Source organism: Haliotis rufescens, unplaced genomic scaffold (genome assembly GCF_023055435.1).
Source record: "Haliotis rufescens isolate VD_foot unplaced genomic scaffold, xgHalRufe1.0.p SCAF_21, whole genome shotgun sequence".
Taxonomy (NCBI): domain Eukaryota; kingdom Metazoa; phylum Mollusca; class Gastropoda; order Lepetellida; family Haliotidae; genus Haliotis; species Haliotis rufescens.
Genome location: NW_025963902.1, coordinates 9,593,854 through 9,621,672, shown reverse-complemented (window position 1 = coordinate 9,621,672; position 27,819 = coordinate 9,593,854). Strand labels below are relative to the sequence as shown.

The following is a 27,819-nucleotide window of genomic DNA, read 5'->3' as shown; positions in this document are numbered from 1 at the left end:
TGAAACCAACGAGCACGGTTATGGTGCTGGCAAACCTAGAAACATAATCAGTTCGAACCAGGATTCGAACCCACAATCATAGGATTCGGGTGTGCCCAAAGGAGGCAACTCTGATCTTATTTTTGTTTGTATATCGTTGATCCTACCGCAGCCTGTGCCAAAACATTTTGTGGCTAATTGCCTGAACTTAGCTCTTAGCGTCATTTTCAGTCTATATTAGCGTATTCATATTGTCTAATATACCACGATATATGCGTTGAACAACATCATTGATATAAATGATAAACAATAATGGTCCCAAGACCGAGGACTGTGATACTTTCACTCTGAGTGAGATACTGTCTGTCCATGATACACAAATCTCATGCTCATACAAGTGAATATATAAATATATCGGACATATTTGATTATCCCTATCAAAGGTCAAAGGCAGATCCAGCATTTTTAAAAGGGAGGTGTCCAAAATTTCCAATCCTCTCTCAGTCAATTTCACTGCCTTAAACATACATTTGGCTTTCAAAAGGATTTTACTTGACTTGGGCTTCAGATTAGTGGCTGAGGTGAGGTGAGGTGAAATGGGGTTTAACGTTGCATCCAAGATTATTGCACTTATATAGCGACGTGCATGTACGTGTGTGTGTTTGTGTGGCTCCTTGTACTAGTCCGGACTGATGCCGATTTATAGTGCTAGCTCACTGAGATACCATGCCGCAGTTTAACATGAATACCCAACTCAGACACAGTATACTGACTCCGAGCCGACCAGTCCTTGTTTTAGCCCCTTAATGCCGAGCGCCAGACAGGGTAACAATCTTTTAACGTCTTTTGGTATGACGCGGCCAGGGATCGAACCCCGGACCTTCCGCTCTCCGGGTGGATGCTCTACCACTAGACCACGGAGGCGGTCGATTAGTGGCTGAAGTCCCAGACTGACATTGTGATTCATATGGTACTATGACTGCCTGCACTGCAGCTAATATACAATTCCTGCCACCTTGCCAGACAGCATGCCACAACAGCATGCCACAACAACCGCTCACATGAACCGCTGGTTCAAATGGGCTGAACATGCAATGCACAAAACAACAAAAGAATGGTTTTCACATAGCCTTTGAAATATGAAAGTATTCATGGCCTACTACTGATTGTTGTGAAAACATGTAGCAATAACACTCGCAAACAGATTATTTCTGCCAGCTATTCAAGCTGTTCAAGGCCATCACCTCCCACTCATGATCCTACTTTAGGGACCGACCATTTGGTATTCAGCGGGGCTGGGATTTTATCAAAGAAAATAAACAGTCCCAGAAAATACATGTTAAAAAAAAAATTTACCACAAAAAAAAACACTGTTGCAAGAGTTTTTAAAAAAAATATATTTAGGCTAACCACCACCACCATGCCCCGCCACGCCCCGACCCCACCCCACCCCGACTTCTCACCCACAAGAATATCTAATGGTGGGTCCCTTAACATGCTTAACCTCTGTTTTATTTTGCTAATTAAGGTTTTACCGGATGTTTAGGTGCGTTGACACCTGTGCATCGGAATTAGAAGCATTCTGTAATTTTGACTTGCTTGCAGCTATGTTTGTTAATGGTAAACAAAATGCAACACATTTCAAATGGTTTTTTCTTGGTCATGTTTACTGCCTAGCAAATGCTCAGCAACACTATTGAATGCAATACACAGAGTCCAAGGAAGAATAGAATGCTCTTCTGTGATTGGCTAGCATATTAATATAAGATATCTATTTATCGATATCAGGATTTTCAAGCAGAAGAATTCTTAATTCAGATCTAATATCATTTTCAAAAGATTGTAGAGAAGTCCGAATGTGCTGGATTGTCAGAATTGTTACTAAAATGGTAATTGTAATTTATGTACCATACAATTTGCGAAATATTCACAAACTTCATGATCAATAACCAGTCTTTGTTAAAAATGTTGCATCGACAATGACACATAGCAAATATAACTACAAGTAGTTTGTCAAACTTAGAATCAGAGGTGCAGGATTTCTGCATCATGTAAAACACAAAGAAAATTCAATGAAAAAGAATGCAAGTCTACCGTGTCCACAAACATCAAATTAACACAAAAACAATATCTACATCACCGAAAAGCACACAAGCAACCGAAACAAAAACTTGCATCAATTTATCATTGCATGAACTAAAACTTGTTTTTAAATCCATATATCCATGATATCTATGATATAAACTATTGTATCGCTGTGTATAAGGCAAGTTTTTCGTACCTAGAATTAGGGGGCTTTCAAGGGGCGTCGTCTTATCATAAGGATGAAGAGTTTTGATGTTTTTTTCCCCAAAACAGACATATTACTGAGAGCATGTAACACCGGAATTACCATGTCAGCAAATCTGTTGCAAACTAATCATGTTATTACACTGTCTGGTCATAAAAAATGTTCATTTTATATCTGGACTATTGTTTGTGATCTATTTTATTCATTTTATTCCAAATTTCATTCAATATAGTTTATATTAATTTCGGCGAAATCGTATGTGAAGTGATCGGAAGATCACACAACACACCATAATTTATAGCAACCACAGTCAGATTACCGCCATTGATGCCTTGAAACGAACTTTAGTGGATAGAGAATGGATATATATATATCATAAATGCCATACATTGACTCGCTGAAAGTCATATTTGTTGTGAGAAACAAACAAATCATATCTGTTGTAGTTTGAAAATTATATGTCAACATATATGTTTAACATATGTTTATAAATGGGGTATATAAATTAGCATCGATTTTGAAGGCTTTTACAGGGGGATTGCCTTACACGTGGAGTCGTTTCATAGATGGCGATATACGGTATGTGAAACAAGATCCGTGCTTACCGTTCGTTCGTTCTGGGATTTAACGTGCGCTTTCCGCATGTAATAAATTACATTTAGCGAATCTCGCACACGGTGCTTACCTCGACCTTGCAGGCCTTTGTGACATCAATGGCCCCCTTTAGTTCTCGCTCGTCACACCCCGTGTAGTACCGCAACTCCTGGGCAGTCAGCACAAACCAGCGCTCCTTCCAACTTGTCAGTCGGTTGCCAAATTTGACCATGTGACCCTGTGGGAACAAGAAAACAGCGTTATCACTATCCCCCGCCATGGAGCACATTAGAATTTTGTTTGTTCATATAGTAGTGAATATTAACTATAAAAAGTCGTTTAAAGCGTTAAAAAGAGATGGCCACTTGGGCTGCTTTACCTCATCAGAAAAACTGATTAAATGTGAAAAAAACACTAAAGGTCCCTTCTCTAGAACAAAATTTCAGTCTTGACAAGTATCTCTAAGATCATCTTCCCAAGGCAAGAGAGTTAACTGACTTTAAAAGTCCAGTTTCCACCCTTGCCAAACTAGGCTGGAATTACTCAGCTCGATCGTAGCGCCACCAGTGGCTATTACCATTTATGTCCCTTCTGAGCCTCTCCTATGGACCAATCAGATTCCACCTCTCATATCACTTGCGTTTGCTTCACACAAAATGGTGGCCCCCGGTTGGGACGATCTGATCGATAATTATGATCTATATTGTGATAAAACGGGTTTACATCGCGAAGTGCATCAAATCACGAAGTGTCTGCAAATGGGGGCAAGTTTTCTCAGAAAAAAATACTGAAGTGAGCTTATCTTAGAGATACTTAGAGACTCTTATTTCACTGATAACAAGCCACAGCATGGTCATGGATAACACTATACAGGATGGAACTGATAATATTTTATCTTTTATTTGTTTTCAGTGACATGCTAGTCTCCGTCACAATTGGGCCAAGGACTCATTACCTTTTCAAAACACCTTTACCTGAGATGTTCATGAATCATGAACTGTTTCAGGTGAGGTGAGGTGAAATTGGGTTAAACGTCGCGTCCAGGATTATTGCACTTATATAGCGATGTGCATGCACGTGTGTGTGTGTGTTTGTGTGTGTGTTTGTGTGTGTGTGTGTGTGTGTGTGTGTGTGTGTGTGTGTGTGTGTGTGTGTGTGTGTGTGTGTGTGTGTGTGTGTGTGTGTGTGTGTGTGTGTGTGTGTGTGTGTGTGGCTGCTTGTACTAGGGCTGGGACGGGTAACTCGGGTAACTTATATAGCGATGTGCATGCACGTGTGTGTGTGTGTGTGTGTGTGTGTGTGTGTGTGTGTGTGTGTGTGTGTGTGGCTGCTTGTACTAGGGCTGGGACGGGTAACTCGGGTACTTGGGTACCCGGGTCGGGTGGGTAGCAAGTAGGACCCCGGGTCCGGTGGGTACTGAGTAGGACCAAGGTACCCACAGGACTACCCGGACCTGTGCTGAGTCAGGTGATATATTGTTTAATGACCAAAATTATCTTGAACTCTATGGTTACACTACAAGCCACTAATGTTCGCATTTCTTTTTGACTATGCACCCATTCCTTCTGATTTTTTCATATGGTTGAATAGAGAAATAACTTAGCGCCAGACAGGGTAACAACAAGTACCATCTTTTAACGTCTTTTGGTATGATGCTCTCAGGGTGGATGCTCTACCACTAGACCACAGAGGTGGTTGAACTGTTTCCATGGTTTCAGGTATTAGGATGCAGATGGTGAGGTAAAATGGGGTTTAACGTTACCATGGTTACAGTCAAGATTATTGTGTTCAAGATTATGTTACATGCATATTTGTATGCTTGGTTGGTTGTTTGTTGTTTTACGCTGCACTCAGCAATATTCCAACTATATGACGGCGGTCTGTAAATAATCAAGTTTAATCCAGTGATTAATATCATGAGCTTCGATCCACGCAATTGGGATCGATGACATGCATCAACCAAGTCAGCGAGCCTGACCACCCGATCCCTTTAGTCGCCTCTTGCGACAAGCATAGCCACCTTTTAGGGCAAGCATGGGTTGCTGAAGACCTATTCTACCCCGGATCTTCAAAGGTGTATTTGTATGCAATAGGGCTGGGACAGGTAACTGGGGTCGGCTGGTCTTAAGTAGGACCCAGGTACCCACAGGACTACCCAAACCCATGGTTAATCATGTGATATATTGTTCAATGACAATAACAATAAAACTCCATGGTTACATAACAAGGCGCTAATGTTTGCATTTCTTTCTGACTATGCACACATTCCTTCCAAATCTTGTCGAGTGAAGTGTTTACTGACGTTTGAGTAAAGATTAAGCTTGAGTCAACTTCTGTGTATTTATGATCAGATCTTTTTTTATGTGTATCTAAATATTTTTTTGCCAGTGCCCTGGTAAAACAGTTCCCAATCGGAAATTTGCAGCTAAATCTTGAGGCCTACACTGGGTTCCTAGGTAGATTCGGGTAATTGGGGGTCGAGTACCTTGGTAGTAATTTTGGACTCATACCAGCCCAAGTGTGCAAGCAATTCTAACTTAACTGTGTAATGGATTTTTTTTAACTGGAGCCCTGCATATTATATTTGAGAAGTACACTGACATGGGTGTTCCTGGTGTGATCATAAAATAGTTGTATATGCAAGGTTTGTTTGTTTGTTTGTTTGTTGTATAACGCCACACTCAGCAATATTCCAGCTATATCATGTATATGACAGCGGTCTGTAAATGATCAAGTCTGGACCAGACCATCCAGTGATTGACATCATGAGCATTGATCCACGCAATTGGGATACGATGACATGCATCAATCAAGTCAGCGAGTCTGACCACCCGATCCCGTTCTTTGCCTCTTACGACAAGCATAGTCGCCTTTTACGGCAAGCATGGGTTGCTGAAGACCCATTCTACCCCGGATCTTCATGGGTCTACTTTAAATGAGGGCCTGTAGACATGGTAGAGTTAAGTCAGTTCCAGCTATAAGATGGCAGTCTGTAAAGAAACAGTTGAACAAATTGGGTGTTATCATTGTGGGTACCGAGTACCGTATTGACTCGGCTTCACTGGTCCAGTGTTCATGACAGACAGACAGGCCATGACAGATGCTCACTTGACTTTCAGGCAGGCGAGCTAAAGTGAGTGGGTATGGTTTTATGCCGCTTTTAGCAATATTCCAGCAATATCACAGCAGGGAACACCAGAAATGGGCTTCACACATTGTACCCATGTTGGGAATCGAACCCGGGTCTTGGGCGTGACGAGCGAACGCTTTAACCACTAGGCTACCTGACCGCCCCCAGGCGAGCTAAAAATGAACACAACTATCTAGCACTAATCCAAGACAAGTGATTATCTATAAGGACCAGTAACTTTCACCATAAAAGTTACATAAACAACAATTCTGATGTGACAAACAGACAAGCTAGATGTCACTCACGGTATCTAACTCTGAAAGAGATACAATTTCCCACTATATGGTTTCCATTTTCAGTCTCAGTCTAGACAATGTAATTAATTAATGTTTGTTTATTTGTTTGTTTAACTTCGCACTCAGCAATATTTCAGCTATATGACAGCGGTCTGTAAATAATAGAGTCTGGACCAAACAATCCAGTGATGACATAAAGAGGCATTAATCCCTGCAATTGGGAAACAATGACAACAACCAAGTCAGCGAGCCTGACCACCCGATCCCATTAGTCGCCTTTTACGACAAGCATAGTCGCCTTTTACGACAAGCATAGTCGCCTCATACAGCAAGCATGGGTTGCTGAAGACCTATTCTCTACCCAGATCTTCACAGGATCTTTATTGTACAACAAAGTTTTATTTCCTTGTCTGTTTCTCTGTTTAACACCACACTTAGCATCATTCAAGCTATAATTTCACTTTAAAAGGGACCTGTGAAGATCCTGGGTAGAATAGGTCTTCAGCAACCCATGCTTGCCGTAAAAGGCGACTATGCTTGTCATAAAGGCGACTGACGGGATCGGGTGGTCAGGCTCGCTGACTTTGTTTACATTTCATCCATCCCAATTGCACGGATTGATGCTCATGTCAATCACTGGATTGTCTTGTCCAGACTCGATTATTTACAGACCGCCGTCATATAGCCAGAATATTGCTGAGTGTGGCGTAAAACAACAAACCAACCAAGTTAAAACAGTATCAGTACAATATGAAAAACGTGAAGTGTGCATACCTTTTTTAGCGTATCTCCAATAATCATATCGTGCACCTCGTGTATCCCCTGTGATAGGTCCATCGCACTCAGATCATGAAAACAAGCCTCTAGTCCATCAAGGAAAGCAGGAAAACCAACCAACTGATCCCCTAGCTGTGGATTATCTCCCTTCCTGGAAAACTCCCGCTTGCGATCGACACACAGCCCCAGGCTTCGGGACATAATACAGCACACATGCTGAGCCTCCTCTACGTCAATTGTCAGTGGAAAAATAACTTTACGGTCATCCTCGCTCACTTCCACACAGAAATTAAACACTTTGACCAGCTTGAATATTTCCTTGTCGTACAACTTCTGCACCTGTCCAGTGTCATTGTTGTTCTTTTTCACGTATTTTGTTTCGCATAGCATCCAGCAGATATTGTCTATTTGTTCCAAGATGTGCGATGTGGAGCTGCTGCTGAGGTTGCCGTTCAGTTGAAACAGTAAGTCGTTTTCGATGACCTCATAGAACTTGGTGAAGGTCAAGGACTGCCGCGATGTTGAGTATTCGATGTTGTCCAGCAGCTCCTCGGCCTTCTCCACATCAAACACCCGGCCGATATTGTTCGTTAACACCTATAAAAACAAACGTTTGATAAGTCAGTTAAAATTGTGGATTTTAAAAGTATACTACTCGAAAGAAGGTAAAGAACACCCTATTTTCTTATGAATATACCGGTAGTTATCCTGTCATGGTCATGACTGATGACCTATTGTCAAATGTTTTGTTTGTTTGTTTGTTTGTTTGTTTGTTTGTTGTTCAACGTCGCACTCAGCAATATTCCAGCTATATGACAGAGGTCTGTAAATAATCAAGTCTGGGCCAGACCATCCAGTGATTGACATAATGAGCATCTATCCACGTAATTGGGGTACGATGTCGCATCATTCAAGTCAGCGAGCCTGACCACCCGATCCCGTAAGTCTCTTACGACAAGCATAGTCGCCTTTTACGGCAAGCATGGGTTGTTGAAGATCTATTTTAAATGAGGGCCAGTTGAGTTTAGTCAGGGCCTGCAGCTAAAGTCTGTAGGTCCTGATGGAAGCCTGGCAAATATATACATGTATATAAAAACTGTGAACATTTTGTCTCATGAATCTGTATATGTCTGTGTCCACAAAATACAAAAGCAAAAAACTATGCCGATTCTTTTTTCAAACAACCTGAATAGAAACTTGAAGCTTAACATTTTCCATTTGGTATGAAATAGCTTCAGACACGATCAAATGAATATTTAATTGTTCATGTGTACATGTCATCTGACTACTGCATACAAACTTGCAAGACATAAATATCTTCAGGCATGATCATTGATGCAATCAAATGATTGGTTGTTGTTTGTTGTTTGTTGTATAACGCTGCACTCAGCAATATTCCAGTTATATTCAACAACAAAGATTTATAGGGTACTTTATTTGTTGGTCCAGGGATGGAAAATCACATGAATTAACAGTCCAATTCTAATTTTATCAGTAACAAAATGGTAATTACCGGAAAAACACATTATTGGTTGGAGCAATTTAGAGAGGTTTCAGCTTCATTGGTCCAATGGTTCCTGGGAATATGATTATGGCGGACAACACGGGGTACGGGTGGCCCAGTCGTCTAAGGCGCCGCGATTCGCTGTGCAGAGTTGCGTCCCTTGAGCACGCCAGAAACTTATGATTGTGGGTTCGAATACCGGTTCGCCCAGATTATGTTTCTAGGTTTGTCAGCACCATACCCGTGCTCGTGGGTTTCACCGAAGTGGTAAACGTCTGAGACCTGCATCACTTCAGGCCTTCCTCCCACATTAAACTGACACGCCGTGATATAACTGGAATACTGTTAAAAGTGCCGTTAAACCCAACTCACTCACTCAATCACTCACTCAAACACTCACTCACAGACAACAGATGATAAACAATGCAGAACCACAAAATAATCGTACTAGACTCTCTGCCAGGTGAGCTAAAAGTGTCAGACATTAGCTATGATGACATCTGTGAAAGTATCGAGTGATTGAAAATATATTTGGGAACAGTTCTGCATCATTAACCCAGAGCTCCAGATAAGCTGCGTATCTGCGTAAAATACGCGTCAGAAATGCAGAAATACGCAGTAAAATAAAATCCAAGCGTATCAAATACGCAACGAACATTACAGATACGCTACAAAAATAAAACTTGTGCGTATCATCAAAATATTGTGAAGTAACCCTGCGTATTCGATTCGCAAATCAGCAACTTATTTTGAAATTATAAACGGGCATTCCATCAACCCTGTCAAACTCCACGATGATAGTTACATCATGATCATTTGCCATCACACGTTCTTGTGGAAGTATCGTGGTATTTTTGAATCCTACAAAGCTCTCGAACCCACACAACACCAGTTTGCAGGGACTAGATGAATAGTGTTTTTAAATATTTAACTTAAATACCCACATGTGCAAAAACTAGTGGGTAACAGAAATTTGAAATTTGAATACCCAGATAGAATTACTGATACCCAATGATTTTAAAATGCATGCGTAAAATACCCACAACACCAAAAGCTTATCTGGAGCTCTGATTAACCATACAGTTTCCCTGACCACCAGGATGTCCGTCTCACTACTGTATCAAGTATCCTGCATGCAATACATCTGCCATTATCCACACTTGACTGCACAGATTTACTGGTATTCTGGTTTATTACCCACAAGGAAACATATCCTGGTTCATAAAAATCATATGCATCCTAGGGTCATATCACATCACGAGAGGGGCGGTCGGGTAGCCTGGTGGTTGAAGCGGTTGGTCGTCATGGGGAAGACCCTGGTTCGATTCCCGGGTACAATGTGTGAAGCCCATTTCTAGTGTCCTGCGCCGTGATATTGCTGGAATATTGCCAAAAGCGGCGTAAAACCATACTCACTCACTCACTCACGCAACAGTGTATTGTTTCCGTCATCCAGACAGCATTGTTGACATCATTCAAATCTTAGTGTGACGTGAGGTCGGAATGACGTCGCACAAGAAACGATGTCATAGCTGTTGACGTCATTCTACAAATTGTGGTTCCGCTGCTGTTGCAACTTGCTGTCCTTATAGTTAAACACTAAAATTTGCCTCTGTATGTAGACATCTTTTTTTGCAATAAATAGAACATTATACATCTATGTATGTAATACACCTTTCATACGATACGTATGGCAGTATTTCATCTGTTCCGGTATATAGGGTAAAGAAAAATTTGTTATTATTTGTATCGTTTAACCTAAAATCTTTCATTCACAAATGATGTTTCACTTCGAAATTGACAATACGACAGAAACGCAGTCGTGAGTTTTTCTCTCACATTGTTGAAACCTCCCTGCATCTATGATTACAAACTGGTGGCAACTGACCATGCCGAGTAATATGAGTAATATTTACGTTAGTATGAAGAAAATAGCATCTGTATGTACAATCAGTTTTATATATATATATTAAGGAGATAAACATACTGTGTTCAATGTAGAGCTAGGTTACCTGTAGATTTAACCCCGCTAAATTGAATTTGGAACCGAACGCTCCACTTTGAAGCTTGACAAGTAGTCTTGTTATTATATAATAATTTTGACTGTTCCAAAATCATGAAAGGTCCCATCCTGACATGCTTCAAGCCTTGAAATTCAATATATGCTTGAGTACTGGAGTAATCTTTTTTTATCATTGCGTATCGCGATACGTATCGTATCGTGACCAGAATATCGAGATACGTATCGTATCGTGACCTTCCTGTATCGTTGCAGCCCTAGTTATTGCAATAGTTTCTTTCAATATCAATAGTTATCGCAATAGTGATTTCCAGACCAATAGTCACCCCTACCTCGTAGATTCTAAAGTGACTGTTTTGCATTATTTCAACTGAATCAAGATGCGATTTGTCTCTTATTTTTTGTGATTTTCCAAATTTATAATGTCTGAATGCGGGCAGGTAACTTTAAAGATGGACAGGCAACATTTATGGATCATCTGCCCGACTGTCTTGTTGGGTTTTAAAATTATTTCAAACACTGCAAGTAAAACCCTAGACCTTTACATCCTTAAGCTGCAAGCTCTTGGCCCACCATTAACCTGCTTGGAGAACATGTATTAGTCAGTCAGTCTAAGCAGCTCTTGTTTACACAGACTTTGCCTAATGCTAATACCCTCTTACAAGACTTACATCTACACACACACACAAGTAAAGGAAGTGACCTTTGACCTTCACTGATCCTGTCCCGAGTAAGACTGGAGAATTTATTTTTTCTTCCGTCTACAAAACATAGCTTGGGATGTTAAAATCTTAGGAGTTTTTTCCCTAAGGTTAAATGAAAGTGCTTAGGTTCATAGATAAACACCTCAATTACACACGAATGGCCGTTAATTTCTCAAACTGTTTCTGCATTTACATTTATAAGGTTTGAGACAATTAAAAAATTTCATATCTGATTTTTTTATTGATAAATATATCCATGGATTAACCTATAGGTATGCTTATAAATCTGTCCCCAGCACTGAGGAAATATACAGAGCTCCATATACGCTGTGAACTTGTGTAAAAATACGCAAAATAAATCATCATAAACCAATTAATTTGGAGCTGCGTGCATAAAAACATGCTGATCAATTTCAAAACTTTACTAGTGTAACAACTCATTGCATAATTACCCAAAGTTGTCTTTTCAGCTTGCAAACCCGAGTACATTTACGCTGGTTAAAAAATACAAAGTCCAAAATAAAGGTCAAAAGTATGCAATATAATAGTCAAATGTTACGAAAAGACGTCATAATGAAAAGAAAAAATAATGTGTATTATAAACCTATTCATTGGGATCGCTATTAAGTAAGAGACTTCTTTCGGTTTTACTTTCCAGTCGGGTTAAATCTCATAAACATAAATAAATAAATAAATCTCATGTCCCTGGGATTTTATATAATATCCCAGAGATATTATATAATATCCCAGGGATTTTATATAATGTCCTGGGTATTTTATTAATATAACTTCCGTTCAGATTGTAACATGTAATGAAATGTAAAATCAAATGACAAATGTTTTCTTTATATTCCCGAGGATCGAACTCGCAACTTTCATATCTGTAGCCCAGTGAGTGTACCACGAGGCTACAGAGGTGTTGATAAGCCTCACTGGTTTTTAGAATGTCCTTTTCAAGATCCGTACGCCAGCAACAGATATTTTACGCACGTTTCCTAAGATTCATGGAAGGTATGTTCGAAACATAAAAATGTTGATAAATGTTGTTTTAAGTTTCTTTTTTCGGTTTATAAGCATGGAAAAACTCTTTCCCTCGGTTTTGGTAGACAGAGCATGCCCTGGGGGTCGGGAAAAAACGCGGGAGCTTCGCCCCCTTGGTTTTTCCCTCTCCCCAGGGCATGCTCTGTCTACCAAAACCTTGTGAGCATGTTTTCTCCAATACATAAAGAACGTCAGTACGCACGAAAGGATCCTAAGCTGCTAAAGGACGTTGACAATAAAGAATGCCAGATGGTGCTGCAATTCGTAAAACATTCTGAGTTTTGTAAATTAGCTTGTTCTCGCACAACATTCACTTTTCCGATGTTATGAAAATGTAATACATTGTGCACCTCGGGATGCAGTTATTATATACACAGCGGAACAAGTTGATTAAACTTGTTTAGTGTCCTTTCAGGCAGACTGATGTTCTTTAGTACACATTGGTGTTTTTTTCATTATGTTGTCTTTTTGTAACATTTGACAATTATTGCGTACTTTTGTCTTTTATTTCTACTATGCCGCCTATACATACATCACCTGTACAAAGACTGCCTCCGTGGTCTAGTGATAGAGTGTACGCCCGGAGAGCGGAAGGTCCGGGGTTCGATCCCCGACCGCATCATACCAAAAGACGTTAAAAGATGGTACCGGTACTTGTTGTTACCCTGTCTGGTGCTCGGCATTAAGGGGCTAAAACAAGGACTGGTCGGCTCGGAGTCAGTATACTCTGTGTTTGAGTGGGGTGTTCATGTTAAACTGCGGCACGGTATCTCAGTGAGCTAGCACTATAGTGCTACATCCAGCTTATTGCAATAAAAACTCATTTTTTTTTTAAATGTTTACTTACTGGTTTTAAAATATGTACCCTAAATAGACATGACCTAAGGGAGTAAAATATATTGAATACCCATAGAAAACGATCAATACCCAATGTGAATGATGGCGTGTGAGTGAATACTCAATGTCTCAAACAATTATCTGCAACCCGACATACCTCCACAATATATATATCATGGATGTAATTTAACTTCAACTAAAACTAACCAGACATTCACTATATTCATTACTATAATAGCCATAAGGTTCAGTACAATGTAAATCAATAGTGCATCAAGTTAAGACTCATTCATTCGTTCGTTCGTTCGTTCGTTCGTTCGTTGTGGGAGGAAAGCCTGAAGTGATGCATGGCGCTGACAAAACTAAAAACACTATCGGGGTGAACCTAGGATTCGAACCCACACTTATAGATTTCTGGCGCACCCAAGGGATGCAACTCTGCACAGTGAATCGCGGCACCTCAGACAACACGGCCACCTGTGCCCCCTTTAAGGCTCATGATGTAGGAAAACAATCAACTTATAGTGAAGAAGAAAGTTTGTTGCCTGAAAAATGCATGCTTCCAGAACATTGCTATGAATGTAACAACAACCTTTATGAAAACATTGAATATTAACTGATTTAACTTATGATCAATGAGTGTTTGTTTGTTTTTAAATGCCATACTCGCAATATTCCTGATATACTGTACCAAATACCATTACATTTTTAAAGAAAATGGTTGAGAAACATATGTGAGATCCATGTCCTTCCATGGATCTGCCATAGATGTGAGAATCTACCATGGATCCATGTCCTTCAATGGATCTGCCATAGATGTGAGAATCTACCATGGATCTACCATCGATGTGAGAGTCTACCATAGATCCGTGTCCTACCATGGATCTGCCATAGATGTGAGAATCTTCCATGGATCGGAGTCCTACCATGGATCTACCATCGATGTGAGAGTCTACCATAGATCCGTGTCCTACCATGGATCTGCCATAGATGTGAGAATCTACCATGGATCGGAGTCCTACCATGGATCTGCCATAGATGTGAGAATCTACAATGGATCCATGTCCTTCCATGGATCTGCCATAGATGTGAGAATCTACCATGGATCTGTGTCCTTCCATGGATCTGCCATAGATGTGAGAATCTACCATGGATCTGCCATAGATGTGAGAATCTACCATGGATCCATGTCCTACCATGGATCTACCATGGATTTGCCATCGATGTGAGAGTCTACCATAGATCCGTGTTCTACCATGGATCTGCCATAGATGTGAGAATCTTCCATGGATCGGAGTCCTACCATGGATCTGCCATAGATGTGAAAGTCTACCATGGATCTGTGTCCTACCATGGATCTGCCATAGATGTGAGAATCTTCCATGGATTGGAGTCCTACCATGGATCTGCCATAGATGTGAAAGTCTACCATAGATCCGTGTCCCTCCATGGATCTGCCATAGATCCGGCTTAAACTGACTGAATAAACCTGGCAAGTCCAGACCTTAATTACTTTCCTCAACATATGCTCAATGAGGAGGAAGAGGATAAACTTTCAAAATTACAACTGCTTATTATATTGACAAAAGACATTCAACGAGTTCACAGAAGGTTGATAATTATTCTATTTCTTAAAACACTAATTCTAAAGGCCTCACTTAAACATCATAATGAGAGCTCTGTGGCACACTTGCATAAAGTCATTTCTCTTCCTGAAAGTTGAGCAGACATACTTAATTTTTCAGTATGCATGAATACATGCATGTGTGCATGAATGAACTAGCATTTTAATGGGAATCCTATTTTGCAGCTGTCAGTGGGATCTTAGTCATGCTAATTACTGAGGAAGCGAGTAAAGGAAATGCATTCCTGAATGTGAGTGGCAGGTGTCCAGGCCTATACACACTAGGACTGCACCGTGTGAATGGGATTACCAGATTATTGTAATACGCTTTTCCTATCTGTACGTATTAATCCGTACCACATGACGAAACAAACCATTTCAATGTTGACCCCCAAATAATGTATCTGACACTGACCTCAAATATTGACTTGTCATGTGATCAGCATTGACCAGTCATAGGATGAATATTGACTCGTCTGCCAGAAAACAAGATGGCGTCTGGTATTATAATTTTATAACATTTCACAGTTTGCTGCTAAGTTACTGCAATGAAACAGAGGACGGATTAAAGGCTTCATAAACTTTAAACTCGGTATAACGAAACAAAAGATTGCGAAAAAAGGGACCCTCGGACCCGACCCAATCGGCGATCTGACCGGACCTTCTCATGAACTGGTCCTCATAGTCGACTCCTGAGACTTTCTTGGCCCAATCCTACTTGGAAACAGGATCCTACAATGATTCAAGAACAACCAAAATGCCATATTTGAGCAAATTCTGGTATTGCCAAGAGATACAACTCAGTACATTGCAGTCCTTATAGTCGACTGAGTTGCCCTTGTTCCATATTACAAAAAAAAAAGACAAGTAAAATAACTCAGTTTGAAAAAATATCACTTCTGCCTAAACAATTCCTTTTTTCATGTTAGTCCACAGGACTACTGTTAAACTTATTTCACTCGTCCTCAAGAGTCTGTAGCAATCTCATTAAAATCAGATCTTTGTTCTCGCTATCGCTAAACAAAGATCTGAGGACATCCCATCAAGGGTCACGTCAGAACGACCTTTCATCCAACCAATCAGAGCGTCGCTTACCAGATCATGAAAGTGACTGTCGGAATGTGTTTTCTTATCATGCAACCACAAAATATTTAACACGGGGTATTCTGAACGACAGTCACGGGTTTTATGATTAAATCCATACAATCTAAGCCATCTGTAAGCCGTTCCAGAATGTTCTTCTTATCAGTTTTAATTTTTTAATCGAGAATACGTCAAAATATGTTTCGAAGCATAGTCGCCAGTTTGAAACTAGTGTCATAAAGCTTGAGAGAGCTGCCTTCTGACTTGCTAATGTCGATTTCTTGTCAGTCATTTCATTGGTCGGTCAAAATTCGCGAAAGGTCATCCTGACGTGACCCGTAATGGGATGTCCTCAGATCTTTGTTTAGCGGTAGCGAAAACTAAGATCTGATTCTAATGAGATTGAGTCTGTAGCCAGTCCTGTTGAACGACACAAATATGCTTACTATGTTTACATTTGCTATCAGTTTTATTCCGTTCCATTTGGTAGTAAAATTGAAGTATTGAAACATTCTGAACAGGTTCAGAATTATAGCCTTCAAATATTCAGTCAATGAGGACTGCTATCATTCGATTTGTACTTGTCCTCAGTAGTGTCGGGAAAGCAGGTTAGCGTGAATTATGAGGACTGGATTCATGAACATTGTAAAGTCATCAACCATATAAACACCATCACAGCTCCACCAAATGGTGATATTCATTCAACAGTCCAGTTGCTGTGTCTGACATTACTGTGTGGGTCAATAAGGATCTACGACAGCGCTATTTATTCCACAGTCCAGTTCCTATGTTACACTGTGTGGGTCAATAAGGATCTACAACAGCGATATTTATTCCACAGTCCAGTTCCTATGTTACACTGTGTGGGTCAATAAGGATCTACAACAGCGATATTTATTCCACAGTCCAGTTGCTATGTTACACTGTGTGGGACAATAAGGATCTACAACAGCGATATTTATTCCACAGTCCAGTTCCTATGTTACACTGTGTGGGTCAATAAGGATCTACAACAGCGATATTTATTCCACAGTCCAGTTCCTATGTTACACTGTGTGGGTCAATAAGGATCTACAACAGCGATATTTATTCCACAGTCCAGTTGCTATGTTACACTGTGTGGGTCAATAAGGATCTACAACAGCGATATTTATTCCACAGTCCAGTTCCTATGTTACACTGTGTGGGTCAATAAGGATCTACAACAGCGATATTTATTCCACAGTCCAGTTGCTATGTTACACTGTGTGGGTCAATAAGGACCTACAACAGTAATATTTATTCCACAGTCCAGTTGCTATGTTACGCTGTGTAGGTCAATAAGGACCTACAACAGCGCTATTTATTCAACAGTCCAGTTGCTATGTTACACTGTGTGGGTCAATAAGAACCCACAACAGCAATATTTATTCCACAGTCCAGTTGCTATGTTACATTGTGTAGGTCAATAAGGACCTACAACAGCGCTATTTATTCTACAGTCCAGTTGCTATGTTACACTGTGTGGGTCAATAAGGACCTACAACAGCAATATTTATTCAACAGACCAGTTCCTATGTTACACTCTGTGGGCCAATAAGGATCTACAACAGCGATATTTAGTCAACAGTCCAGTTGCTAAGTTACATTGAGCGGTCCAATAAGGGTCCACTACACTGATAAGGATGATAAGTGCCTACTTACATATAGTTTCCTACTGAACCTGCTATTATAACCATATCAACTCACTGGTATTTCCTGATACTCTTTTAATATTTCCGGCTTCAAATTACATAAAAGCATCTGGTAGGTCATACATACATACATGTATTTCAAATTTTCAGTTACTTATTGTTTGTAATACATGTATCATGAAATTGTGCTTGCAGCTTAGGCCAGGCTTTTTTTATTGTTAGGATTACGGATTTTTCAACCCAAAGTCCAGAGTTGGAGGAAGGGGGAAAAAAAAGAAAAAAAAGCCAGATACCTTTTTTTTTTAATGCAGAATGCCTCTGGCATACTTTGTGAACATACACTGTACTCAAAAGACCGCCATTTGTGACGATAAAGCCCCTTGTAACAATAAACATTCTACCACTTACAACACAGACAATTGTCAAGGGAGGCTATTCATGTTCGGATTCGAGATCAACAAAGATCAACTATGTATCTCTTTACTAGTTTACAATGGTAAATTCATATGTTTTTTACAAAAAGGTGATGATAACAAATAAAATAACTGACTACGCGGCGATTGGCGGGGGAAAAAAATGGAAATCTTATTTATTTACTTTTACATTTTCTAAAAAATTAGAGTCGGCGGGTCCGTAATTGGTAATCCGAAAAATATAAAACCCCTGGCCTTAAGCCTTACAATTGTTAGCAGTCATGTGACCACAGATTAGCTTAAAGATTAGATAAAAAACAAGTGCGCCACAATTTTCCTGTAGGTTATATCGACCCAGTCATTTCCTATTCATTAATTACTGGTGCTTTTTGCTGCAGACAGGAACACACCTACTAAGGTTGTGTGGTATTATCAGTATATTGGCACACTGAGGTTCATTCTTTCCACGACATGAATCACAATATCATTTTTTCCTGCTCGATATGTCGGGTGATTTCAATTAACGATTTATATCATGTGTTTAAGGTCATACACATGCCAAATACCTTCACTGCCCTGCAGCATGTATCCGGGCCCCAAGATGGCTGCGTATTTATTGAATGAGTACACATTATGTTGTACCAACATCTTGTTTTGTTCCATCTATGAACTTCAACTCATACCTAGTCCTGCACCATGACCGTGGAATATATTTATTTTATGACAAAAAAATAATCTAGAAATGCATACAAAAGCAAGTCTAGCCAGCTCAAGCTATTCCCTGAAATCAGCATAGGGAATATTTTTTTATTTTTAGAGTCAAGAAGGATATTGTGTTATATAAGATTTCAGAGACTAAATGTTAGTCTAATTCATACCTAATGTACATGATGTATCAGATTGCTTCTGAATAAAAACTTAGGATTATACAACATAACGTGATATATCTCAATACGGCCTTGTGCATCGGAAAATATTGTGATACAAGTTAAACCTGCAAAATCCATCTCTAAAGCATACAGGTCATTCTGTTTGGGACAAACAAATAAGCAGCCTCAGAAATTCGTTGTTAATAAGACAAGTCCCGAGGACGAGTGCAAATAAAAATAAAATGCCAATGCCAGAGAATAACCAGTCTTGATTATCTGCAGAATAAGCTTGTTAGCATAACCGGTAGCATCACCATGTTTCTTCAATGTTTGAAGCTAGTCCTGCTTGAACAAGAACAAAATGTCTGGTATTTACATTTTGTCATTTTTATTCAGTTGTAATAAATTGAAGCATTGAAACTAGTTCATAATCATTGTCTCCAAATGCTTCTTTGTTTGTTGTTTAACGCCACACTCAGCAATATTCCAGCTATATGACGGCAGTCTGTAAACAATCAAGTCTGGACCAGACAATACTGTGATTGACATCATGAGCATCGATCCAAGCGATTGGAATATGATGTTTGCACCATGACTGTGGAACGATGATGTGCATCAACCAATAGAGATACAGACAAGCTGCGTATATGCGTAAAATACCCCCCCAAAATATTCAAAACCTAATTACTTTCAATTAACTTGCGTACAGAAACTCAAGCATTAACTGAAAACTCAACTGTTTGAAAACAATAAATACCCAATGAAGATTTTTCAGCATGCATAAAATGGATCTAATTTCCGAAACACAATTACGAGCTAATATATTTTCAGAGTCAAGCCTATATTCAGAACTATTATATACATCTAAAACATTATTTCATTTTTTTGATAAGATGAGTGAAAAAATATTTGTTACCAAATGAAAAATGTAATAACCCAATTAAAATAGAAACCTTCAAGTAAAAACTCAATTGCTCAAAAAGTTATCTAGAGCTCTGAAAAAAGTCTCGCTGACTGACCACCCAATCCCATTAGTCGCCTCTTACGACAAGCACTGGCGCCGTTTACAGCAAGCATAGGTTGCTGAAGACCTATTCTACCCCGGATCTTCACGGGTCTCTAGTCAATGAGGATTACAAGTCCAATCGTTGGATTTTTCTTGTCCTCAGAACTATTAGTCGTTTCTGGGTAAGCCTTACAAACAAATTAGTGGTTGACAAGCTAATCCGTGCTGTCAAGGTGTAACAACACACTATGCATAGGCTTGAACATGAGGACCTGGTGTTTAATCGTTGAAATGGTTCGTCAGAATGCGAGGCATGGAGTGGAAAGGACTTTTAACTAACCATTTCAATGAGTAGACATCAGGTTCTGAGTGCTCTTGTACCTACTTGAACCATGCCCAACATTCGAAGAACATTAGCAACTAAAATTTCAACATTGTCTTGATAACCGTATTTTAAAAAGATATGCAAAAACTATGCTTAACTGTGAGAACACAATGAGAGCCTGTGGTGCTTGAGAAATATAGCCTCTGCACATGCATCTCGCTCTTTTGCGACTCTTAACATGCACTTTCTGGGGCAAGTACCATATTTTTTTTAGTATAGTTCGCACCCAAGTATAATGCGCACCCCCCTCTAACAGATTTAGTATTTTGGAAAAAAAAATTTTTTCGAATAATATGCACAGAAAAAAATTACACTGTACCCCCTCAGCGAATTCCGGAAAACAAACGGGGGGTAAGAAACTTGGTCAGTACAAATTTCAAATTTGAGATAAAAATTCACCAGACATGTTAATTTACTGTTTAAATTGTATTTTTGGTTCTGCTAGGCATTGTTTTACATGCAGGGATTAAGGTGAGTTATACGATCGCTTCACACACAATTTAACAAAAATTAATTTAAAAGAAATTTTGAATAAAATTAGTGAAATACGATACAAACATAAGTCCAGATATACAATGAACACTTTTTATAACCAGACAGTGTAATTACAAGATTACATTGTGTACTCCAGTATGGATTTGTTGACATGGCAATTCCGTAGTTACGTTCACGGTAATGTCTTTGCGTTAGGTGAAAAATATCAAAACTCATTATGGAGTGTATAAGGCACACCCCTATTACACAGCTGTGTTTTTTGGGAAAAAAGTGTACACTATACCAGAGCTCCAGATAAGCTTTTGGTGTTGTGGGTATTTTACCCATGCATTTTAAAATCATTGGGTATCAGTAATTCTACCTGCGTATTCAAATTTCTGTTACCCACTAGTTTTTACACATGTGGGTATTTAAGTTAAATATTTAAAAACACTATTCATCTGGTCCCTGCAAACTGGTGTCGTGTGGGTTCGAGAGCTTTATAGGACTCAAAAACACCACGATACTTCCACAAGAAAGTGTGATGGCAAATGATCATGATGTAACTGTCATCGTTGAGTTTGGCAAGGTTGACGGAATGCCCCTTTATAATTTCAAAATAAGTTGTTGATTTGCTAATCGAATACGCAGGGTTACTTCACAATATTTTGATGATACGCACAAGTTTTATTATTGTAGCGTATCTGTAATGTTCGGTGCGTATTTGATATGCTTATTTTATATTTTACTGTGTATTTCTGCATTTCTGATGCGTATTTCACGCAGATACGCAGCTTATCTGGAGCTCTGCTATACTCAAGAAAATACGGTATACAATCCATATAGGACCAACACAAGCACATTTATCAATCACCGAAATACTGCTTGCCCGTGGTTAGGTTCCTGTGAGTTAAGTAATAGAGATCAAGATAAGAGTAATTTGTTTCTATGTTTGATTCTTTGAGTAAAACACAACCAAATCACAAGTATGTACATTATACAGAATAACACAGGCCTCAAAGTTGCGACCAATACTGTTGCCAATGCGTCCTAAATATAATTACTACTGCCTATAATGCAGAGCTAGCCAAATGACTACCTTGAAAAATATCTTGTGGTGACTAAATTCTATTGCTACACATCTGTAGACACAAAAATAAAAAACAGCTGATCTGGGAAAATATGTCTGCTAATAATTGTACTCGCAAATAATTCCTCCTAAAGTCGACAATGAACTCAAATATATAAATAATAATGTAGTTAGTACTTTATTTTAGTTGACAATGCTCATTGGATAAGCAAGGATATACCGATATAATCTAGTAACATAAATTGTATCATCGTTCGAGTCACAAGTAACAAAATTCAAGTACAGTTTCCACTAATATACAATTCCAAGACTTGAGCTATAACTTGTATATATTATAATAGTTATTTGATAAAAGATCATTTCAAATGCTTTTGGCTACCTACACTATTGGCTTGACTTCTTCATTTTACCACTGGCTACCTGGAAAAAAATACTTGTAGCCATATAACTACTTGGTAAAAGATTTGAGGCTTTGAGGCCTGTAACAGAAAACGTACAGCATAAAACACATATTTCATCATTTATAAACAGATAAACTATGAGCTCTGATGTAAGTTTATATTTACCGTATTTGACGTAATAAGCGCCCAGGGCACTGTCAAAATTAGAAATAGGGGGCTCTTATTAGAATAAAATTTTGGAGAAAAAAAAAACAGAGTTGAAAGATTGTAAATTTCGTGGTTTATGCTGACAGGCTGAAATGATACAAAATAAAAGTCTGTGTGTATTATACACGACATATATATTTATCAAGAATTTAATTGCCCATAATTAAGGGTGCATATAACACACGAGTGCGTATTATACACGAATAAATAAGTCTTGTGTACATTGATCAATCGGAAGGGGTGCTAATTGGGATTGTTCACAAGCCAATATATTAGCAAATAATGGCGTGGGTGCTTATTGGAGCAGGGCCCGTATTATGTCGAATACGGTAGTTGTTTTTCATAAAATTTCTTCCTTGTTAACATCCCAGAGAACACATTCATTAGCTTCTATGCAGATTTGTTGTTTCAAATTCCACTGGTGACACACATTTTTTGTGAAATTGTTCTATCAAGGCAAATGACATGGGGGAAAAAGGAAGTCCTGTCATTGACAGTTAGTAAATGCGCAGTCAAAGATAAAGGAGCAATCGTTTAAAAGCTGTGATAATAAGGCCAGGTCATGGGGGATGTTAGTTTCAGTCAGCTTTTAAAACAGTTAGAATTTCCAACCTCGCACCCTTGGCAGGCAAAATAGGGACACAATCGTAATTTGTTCAAAATTGGGGCTTTTCTAAAGCTTTATTTTTGCAATTTCAGAGGTATTTTAAAATTGTATTTTTACATTTCATTAAATGTAATGATTTAAATGTAAAATTAAGCATAATCATCACCATCATTAACAAAGAAATAAAAAATAAAATAATCATATACTGGAATTTTTATTGCAATGCGAGAATTTTGATGGACATTTGCTGCAAACATGGAGGTGAATATCTGCCCCAGATCAGGTCTAGACGGTTCCCCCCGATAAGCTGTAGTTGCGTACAATACAGAATACCCATAATAAACCAATACATTTGAAGCTGCTTGAAATTATTAAAGAACAAGTTGTATAACACTTAATGAAGAGAATTTATGGATGTCAACTTCTTTATTATGAGGAACACAATGTTTCGGAGTACATGCTTACTCCTTCATCAGGTAAGCATGCACTCCGAAATGTTGTGCTCCTCATAATAGTGAGAGAGTGAGTTGGGTTTAACAGTATTCCAGTTATATCACGGCGTGTCAGCTTAATGAGGGAGGAAAGCCTGAAGTGATGCAGGTCTCAGACGTTTACCACTTTGGTGAAACCCACTAGCACGGGTATGGTGCTGACAAAGCTAGAAACATAATTGGGGCGAACCGGGATTCGAACCCACAATCATAGGTTTCTGGCGTGCCCAAGGGACACAACTCTACACAGCGAATCGCGGCGCCTGACACGAATGGGCCACCTGTGCCCCTAAATGATTGTTGAGTTCACACTGACCCATTGATTGGGGTAATAATGTTTAAGCACTTAGAGCATGCTTATGCATGGAGTACATCGCCATATAAGTGAACTATTATTATCATTATTGTTATATACCGTATTCGATGTAATAAGCGCCTAGGGCGCTCTCAAAATTAGAAATAGGGGGCTCTTATTAGAATATTATTTTGTCGAAAAAAAAAGAGTTGAAAGATAAATGTCGTGGTTTATGCTGACAGCCTGAAATGTTTATATAGGAGAGATATATTTTTCCAGAATTTAATTGCCCATACTTAAGGGTGCATATAACACAAGAGTGCGTATTATCAGCGAATAAATACGTATTGTGTACATTGATCAATCGGAAAGGGTGCTAATTGGGATTGTTCACGAGCCAATATATTAGCAAATATCGCCGTGGGCGCTTATTAGAGCGGGGGGCTTATTACGTCGAATACCGTACATTATAATTACACAGGGTTTTGAACACTATACTAATGGAATATTGGTCAATCACATTTGTACGCAAGCAACTCGAAATTAATTGGGTTATTGTGATTTATTTCTTATCTGGAGCCCTGCATAGTTTACTTGTTGTGCACATTGTCAAAAAAAGTGTTCCTGGTGTGATGACAAAACTGTTGCTGATGCAAGGAAACCTCAATCAGGGGGGTAAATATTAAAGGTGAGGTGAAATGGGGTGCATTCAAGTTTATTGTACGTATACAGCAACCTGCATGCATATCTGAGTGGGTTGTTTGTGTGGGGGTCTGCATGTACTAGTCCAGGATATTTTAAATGCCAGTTTTATAGCGCTAGCCCACCGAGATACCATTCCACAGTTTAACATGGACTTTCAACTCAGACACAGCATACTGACACTTAGTCCTGCACCATGACTGTGGAATTTATATTTTTTAGGTATTTTTTTTTTAACTAAAACCCTAGGCAAGTCTAGATCAAACTAACCAAGTCTAAGTAAGGATAAGAATGTATGGATGAACAACTTCTTTATTACAATTAAGAGCGATGTTTCGATGTAGGTTCTAGTGAGTGAGTGAATTTGGTTTTACGCCGCTTTTAGCAATATTCCAGCAATATCACGGCGGGGGACACCAGAAATGGGCTTCACACATTGTACCCATGTTGGGATTCGAACCCGGATCTTCAGCGTGACGAGCGAACGCTTTAACCACTAGGCTACCCGACCGCCCCTGTAGGTTCTAACACTGTTATCAAGCAAGTGATATACAGAGTGTGGTTGACAAGTATATATACAGGTAGGAGGCAATGTTTATACAGTAGAGTAGATATCAGATGTAGTATTTAAATGCCTATCAAAGAAGTTAAACCAAGTCTAGTTTGCTTCATTCCACTATGTGGAAATTAAGGTTCTTTGAATTTTTTTTATTATTCTAAAGACATGTTTTCATTGACTAAGTGTTAGCCTAACTGACGCTGAGCTGACCAGGCCTTGTTGTATCCCTTTAATTAATGCAGAGCACCAGGCAGGGTAACAACAAGTAGCCAACCCATAGGTTCTTTGAATGTCTTTTGCTATGACACGGCTGGGGTTCTAGCCACGAATAAGTTACGTTAATGACAACCGAAAAGTACAGTGTTGCTTGAGTCTTGATGTTGCTGTTTTCAGCAACAAAATCTTGATATGGCTCATCATGTATAAAATAAGCAATAAAAATAGTAATTCTAATGCATTTAATCACGCGGTTAAACTTCCAATGGTAGATTACTGACTGGGCAACGGTCATGTGAGTATTCACTAAACATTTAGTCATGGGGTTAGAATACAGTTTAAAAGTGACAACGTTTTTTTCATCCGACAAACTGGGTCATGGATAGAACACAAAAGCTAACAGGCTAAGTACAGTGTAACATGGCCTCACTTGTTGCTTGAACGTAGATGTGGTGTTATTTGTACCTATTCGGTAACTTCATGCATTTGTAAAATACATCGATTCATCAATTTCAAACCACATTAGACAAAACAAGACCGACATTGAAAAACAATGCAACACACGGCGTATTTGGTTCTCTTCGGCGTGCGAAAACATTATCCAACCCAAACAGGGCCTCCCACGCATTGAAGAGTAACGTCAACGCGATTAAACATTTTCAAAATCGACGCCAATCGAACCTAAATAAAAACAAATTAAAGAATCAAACCTTTAGACGTGATTTTTGTACATCCCCTGATTGCTGGGCATCTAAAGCATTGAATGCGTGCCACAAACTTTTCTGGACTTCGCCAGTTGTCGCCATCTTGACATATTTTGATCATGTGACTTCTAGCACCGGTAACAATGCCCCGGATACTTTCGCCCACTTGCACACAAAAACGTTAATGTGGCGGTGACGCGTCGCGGAAGTAACCGTAATTACAGCACTGGGCCATAACAATATAGAAAATACGTTATGGCTAATAAGGATTATCGAAGATATGAAAACACTTAATCTTCACTTTTAAAGGAGAAGAAAGGTATAGAAAGAGGCGAAGTGATTCAAAAGAGAATTTAAGATGATATATATTAAAATTATTATGAGTATATCTGACTTGAAAGTACGTGATCGGATAATGGAGAATTGATAGGTGTTGTGGCCATTACTTGTCTGAGTTTTGAACGACGACGTATTGTCAACCTACAAAAATATTATTACACGAATGTGTCATTTTACTCGTGTCACAACATGCGCTGATCAAGGGGCCCCCTCAGGGAAGTTAGGGGTGCGCCCAATTGAGCTCCCTTTCAATCATACTAATTATGTTCTTGAGTAAAAAGACATATCAATAAATCATTTTGTGAAATATTTTCAATAAAATTAGCAAATTCTTGACAAATGTATGGCAATAAACGCAAATTGTTTCCCGAAATATGTGTGCACACACACCCTTTTCCTGGCGTCGCTAAGGTCAGCAACTCTGCAAACGGAATTATGACGTGGCAGGCGTTTACCACTTAGGTGAAACACACACGAGCGGTAAATAACATATATGGTGCTGGCAGATCAAGAAACATAATCGAGTTGAATCTGGGATTCGTACCTCGGGCGGCGGATGATGCTAGCGAGTGAGTGAGTTCAAATTTAACGTCGCACCGGCATTATTTCTGCCATATAGCGACGAGACCAAGTTGATACATACACAATTTGTACATGAATACAAAGTTATATTCAAAAATAATTTATCAAACGTATTTGGGCATACGCATATCATCATGGACACTTAACACTATATTTAGGGTCCATGATATCATGTATACAGTTTTAAAACACGGCTAAAAAACCAAAGCTAGGCCACCTCGCTGGGGATCATGGGGACTTACAGTACTTCATGCATGATACATCAGCAGGATTTGTTATCAATTAAGCTACTGGTGGTTGTGCAATCCCCCCCCCCCCCCCCCCCCCCCCCCCCCCCCTTGATATTTTATTTTACAGGAACTAGTTTTATTTGAATCAAGTTGGGGACAAGTGATACTTGTACAAATATTTATCATTTTCCATGGTGCCCCCTTCATAATATATTCTGGGTCGTACCATGGATGGACCTCAGTGTCAAAACCACAAGCATGGCGATGATCGAGTCACTCTATCGTGTCGCTTAAGATGCTCTGGTTTTGCCAAAGCTGGGCATCCACTGACAATGTGTTGGACAATTTCATTAAATTCATTGCAGGGTTGCTGATCTTCTCAACATACTGCACATGAACTCGATGCAGTGGTCGTTCATATATCCTCTCCCTGAAAAAACTGAGTCTGGGGCGATTTGCTATGGCATTTTGTCTGTACAATCCAGCAGTAAAGAACCGTCAACAAAATTTAAGAAAACCGAAGAATGCCTTGTTTTCATCATGAGTCTTGACATGCTTCCCAAGAGAATCATAAGACAAATAAATACATGAAAGTGCACAATAAAATTATATCATGGAAAGCTTCCACTTTAATCAAACCACGCCCTCCCATTATAACTGGTAAATATAACCGATTGGCATTTTGCAATAGGCGAGG

At 39.2% G+C, this 27,819-nt stretch overlaps 1 protein-coding gene across 8 annotated transcripts in view; it reads right to left on the bottom strand.

The window, feature by feature from the left end:
* LOC124150816 (switch-associated protein 70-like) overlaps positions 1 to 26,088 on the bottom strand; it is a 53,202-nt gene extending 27,114 nt beyond the window's left edge. For all 8 annotated transcript variants that reach the window (XR_007222576.1, XR_007222578.1, XR_007222581.1 and 5 more), the window contains exons 1-3: positions 25,978 to 26,088; positions 7,064 to 7,663; positions 2,955 to 3,101 (exon numbers count right to left, since the gene is read on the bottom strand). Coding sequence is in view for 1 of the 8 variants with exons in the window: in XM_048401229.1 (XP_048257186.1) it covers positions 2,955 to 3,101; positions 7,064 to 7,663; positions 25,978 to 26,073 (843 nt within the window). In the remaining 7 variants the exon portion in view is untranslated. The remainder of the gene's footprint in view (positions 1 to 2,954; positions 3,102 to 7,063; positions 7,664 to 25,977) is intronic.
* Positions 26,089 to 27,819: the final 1,731 nt, after the last annotated feature.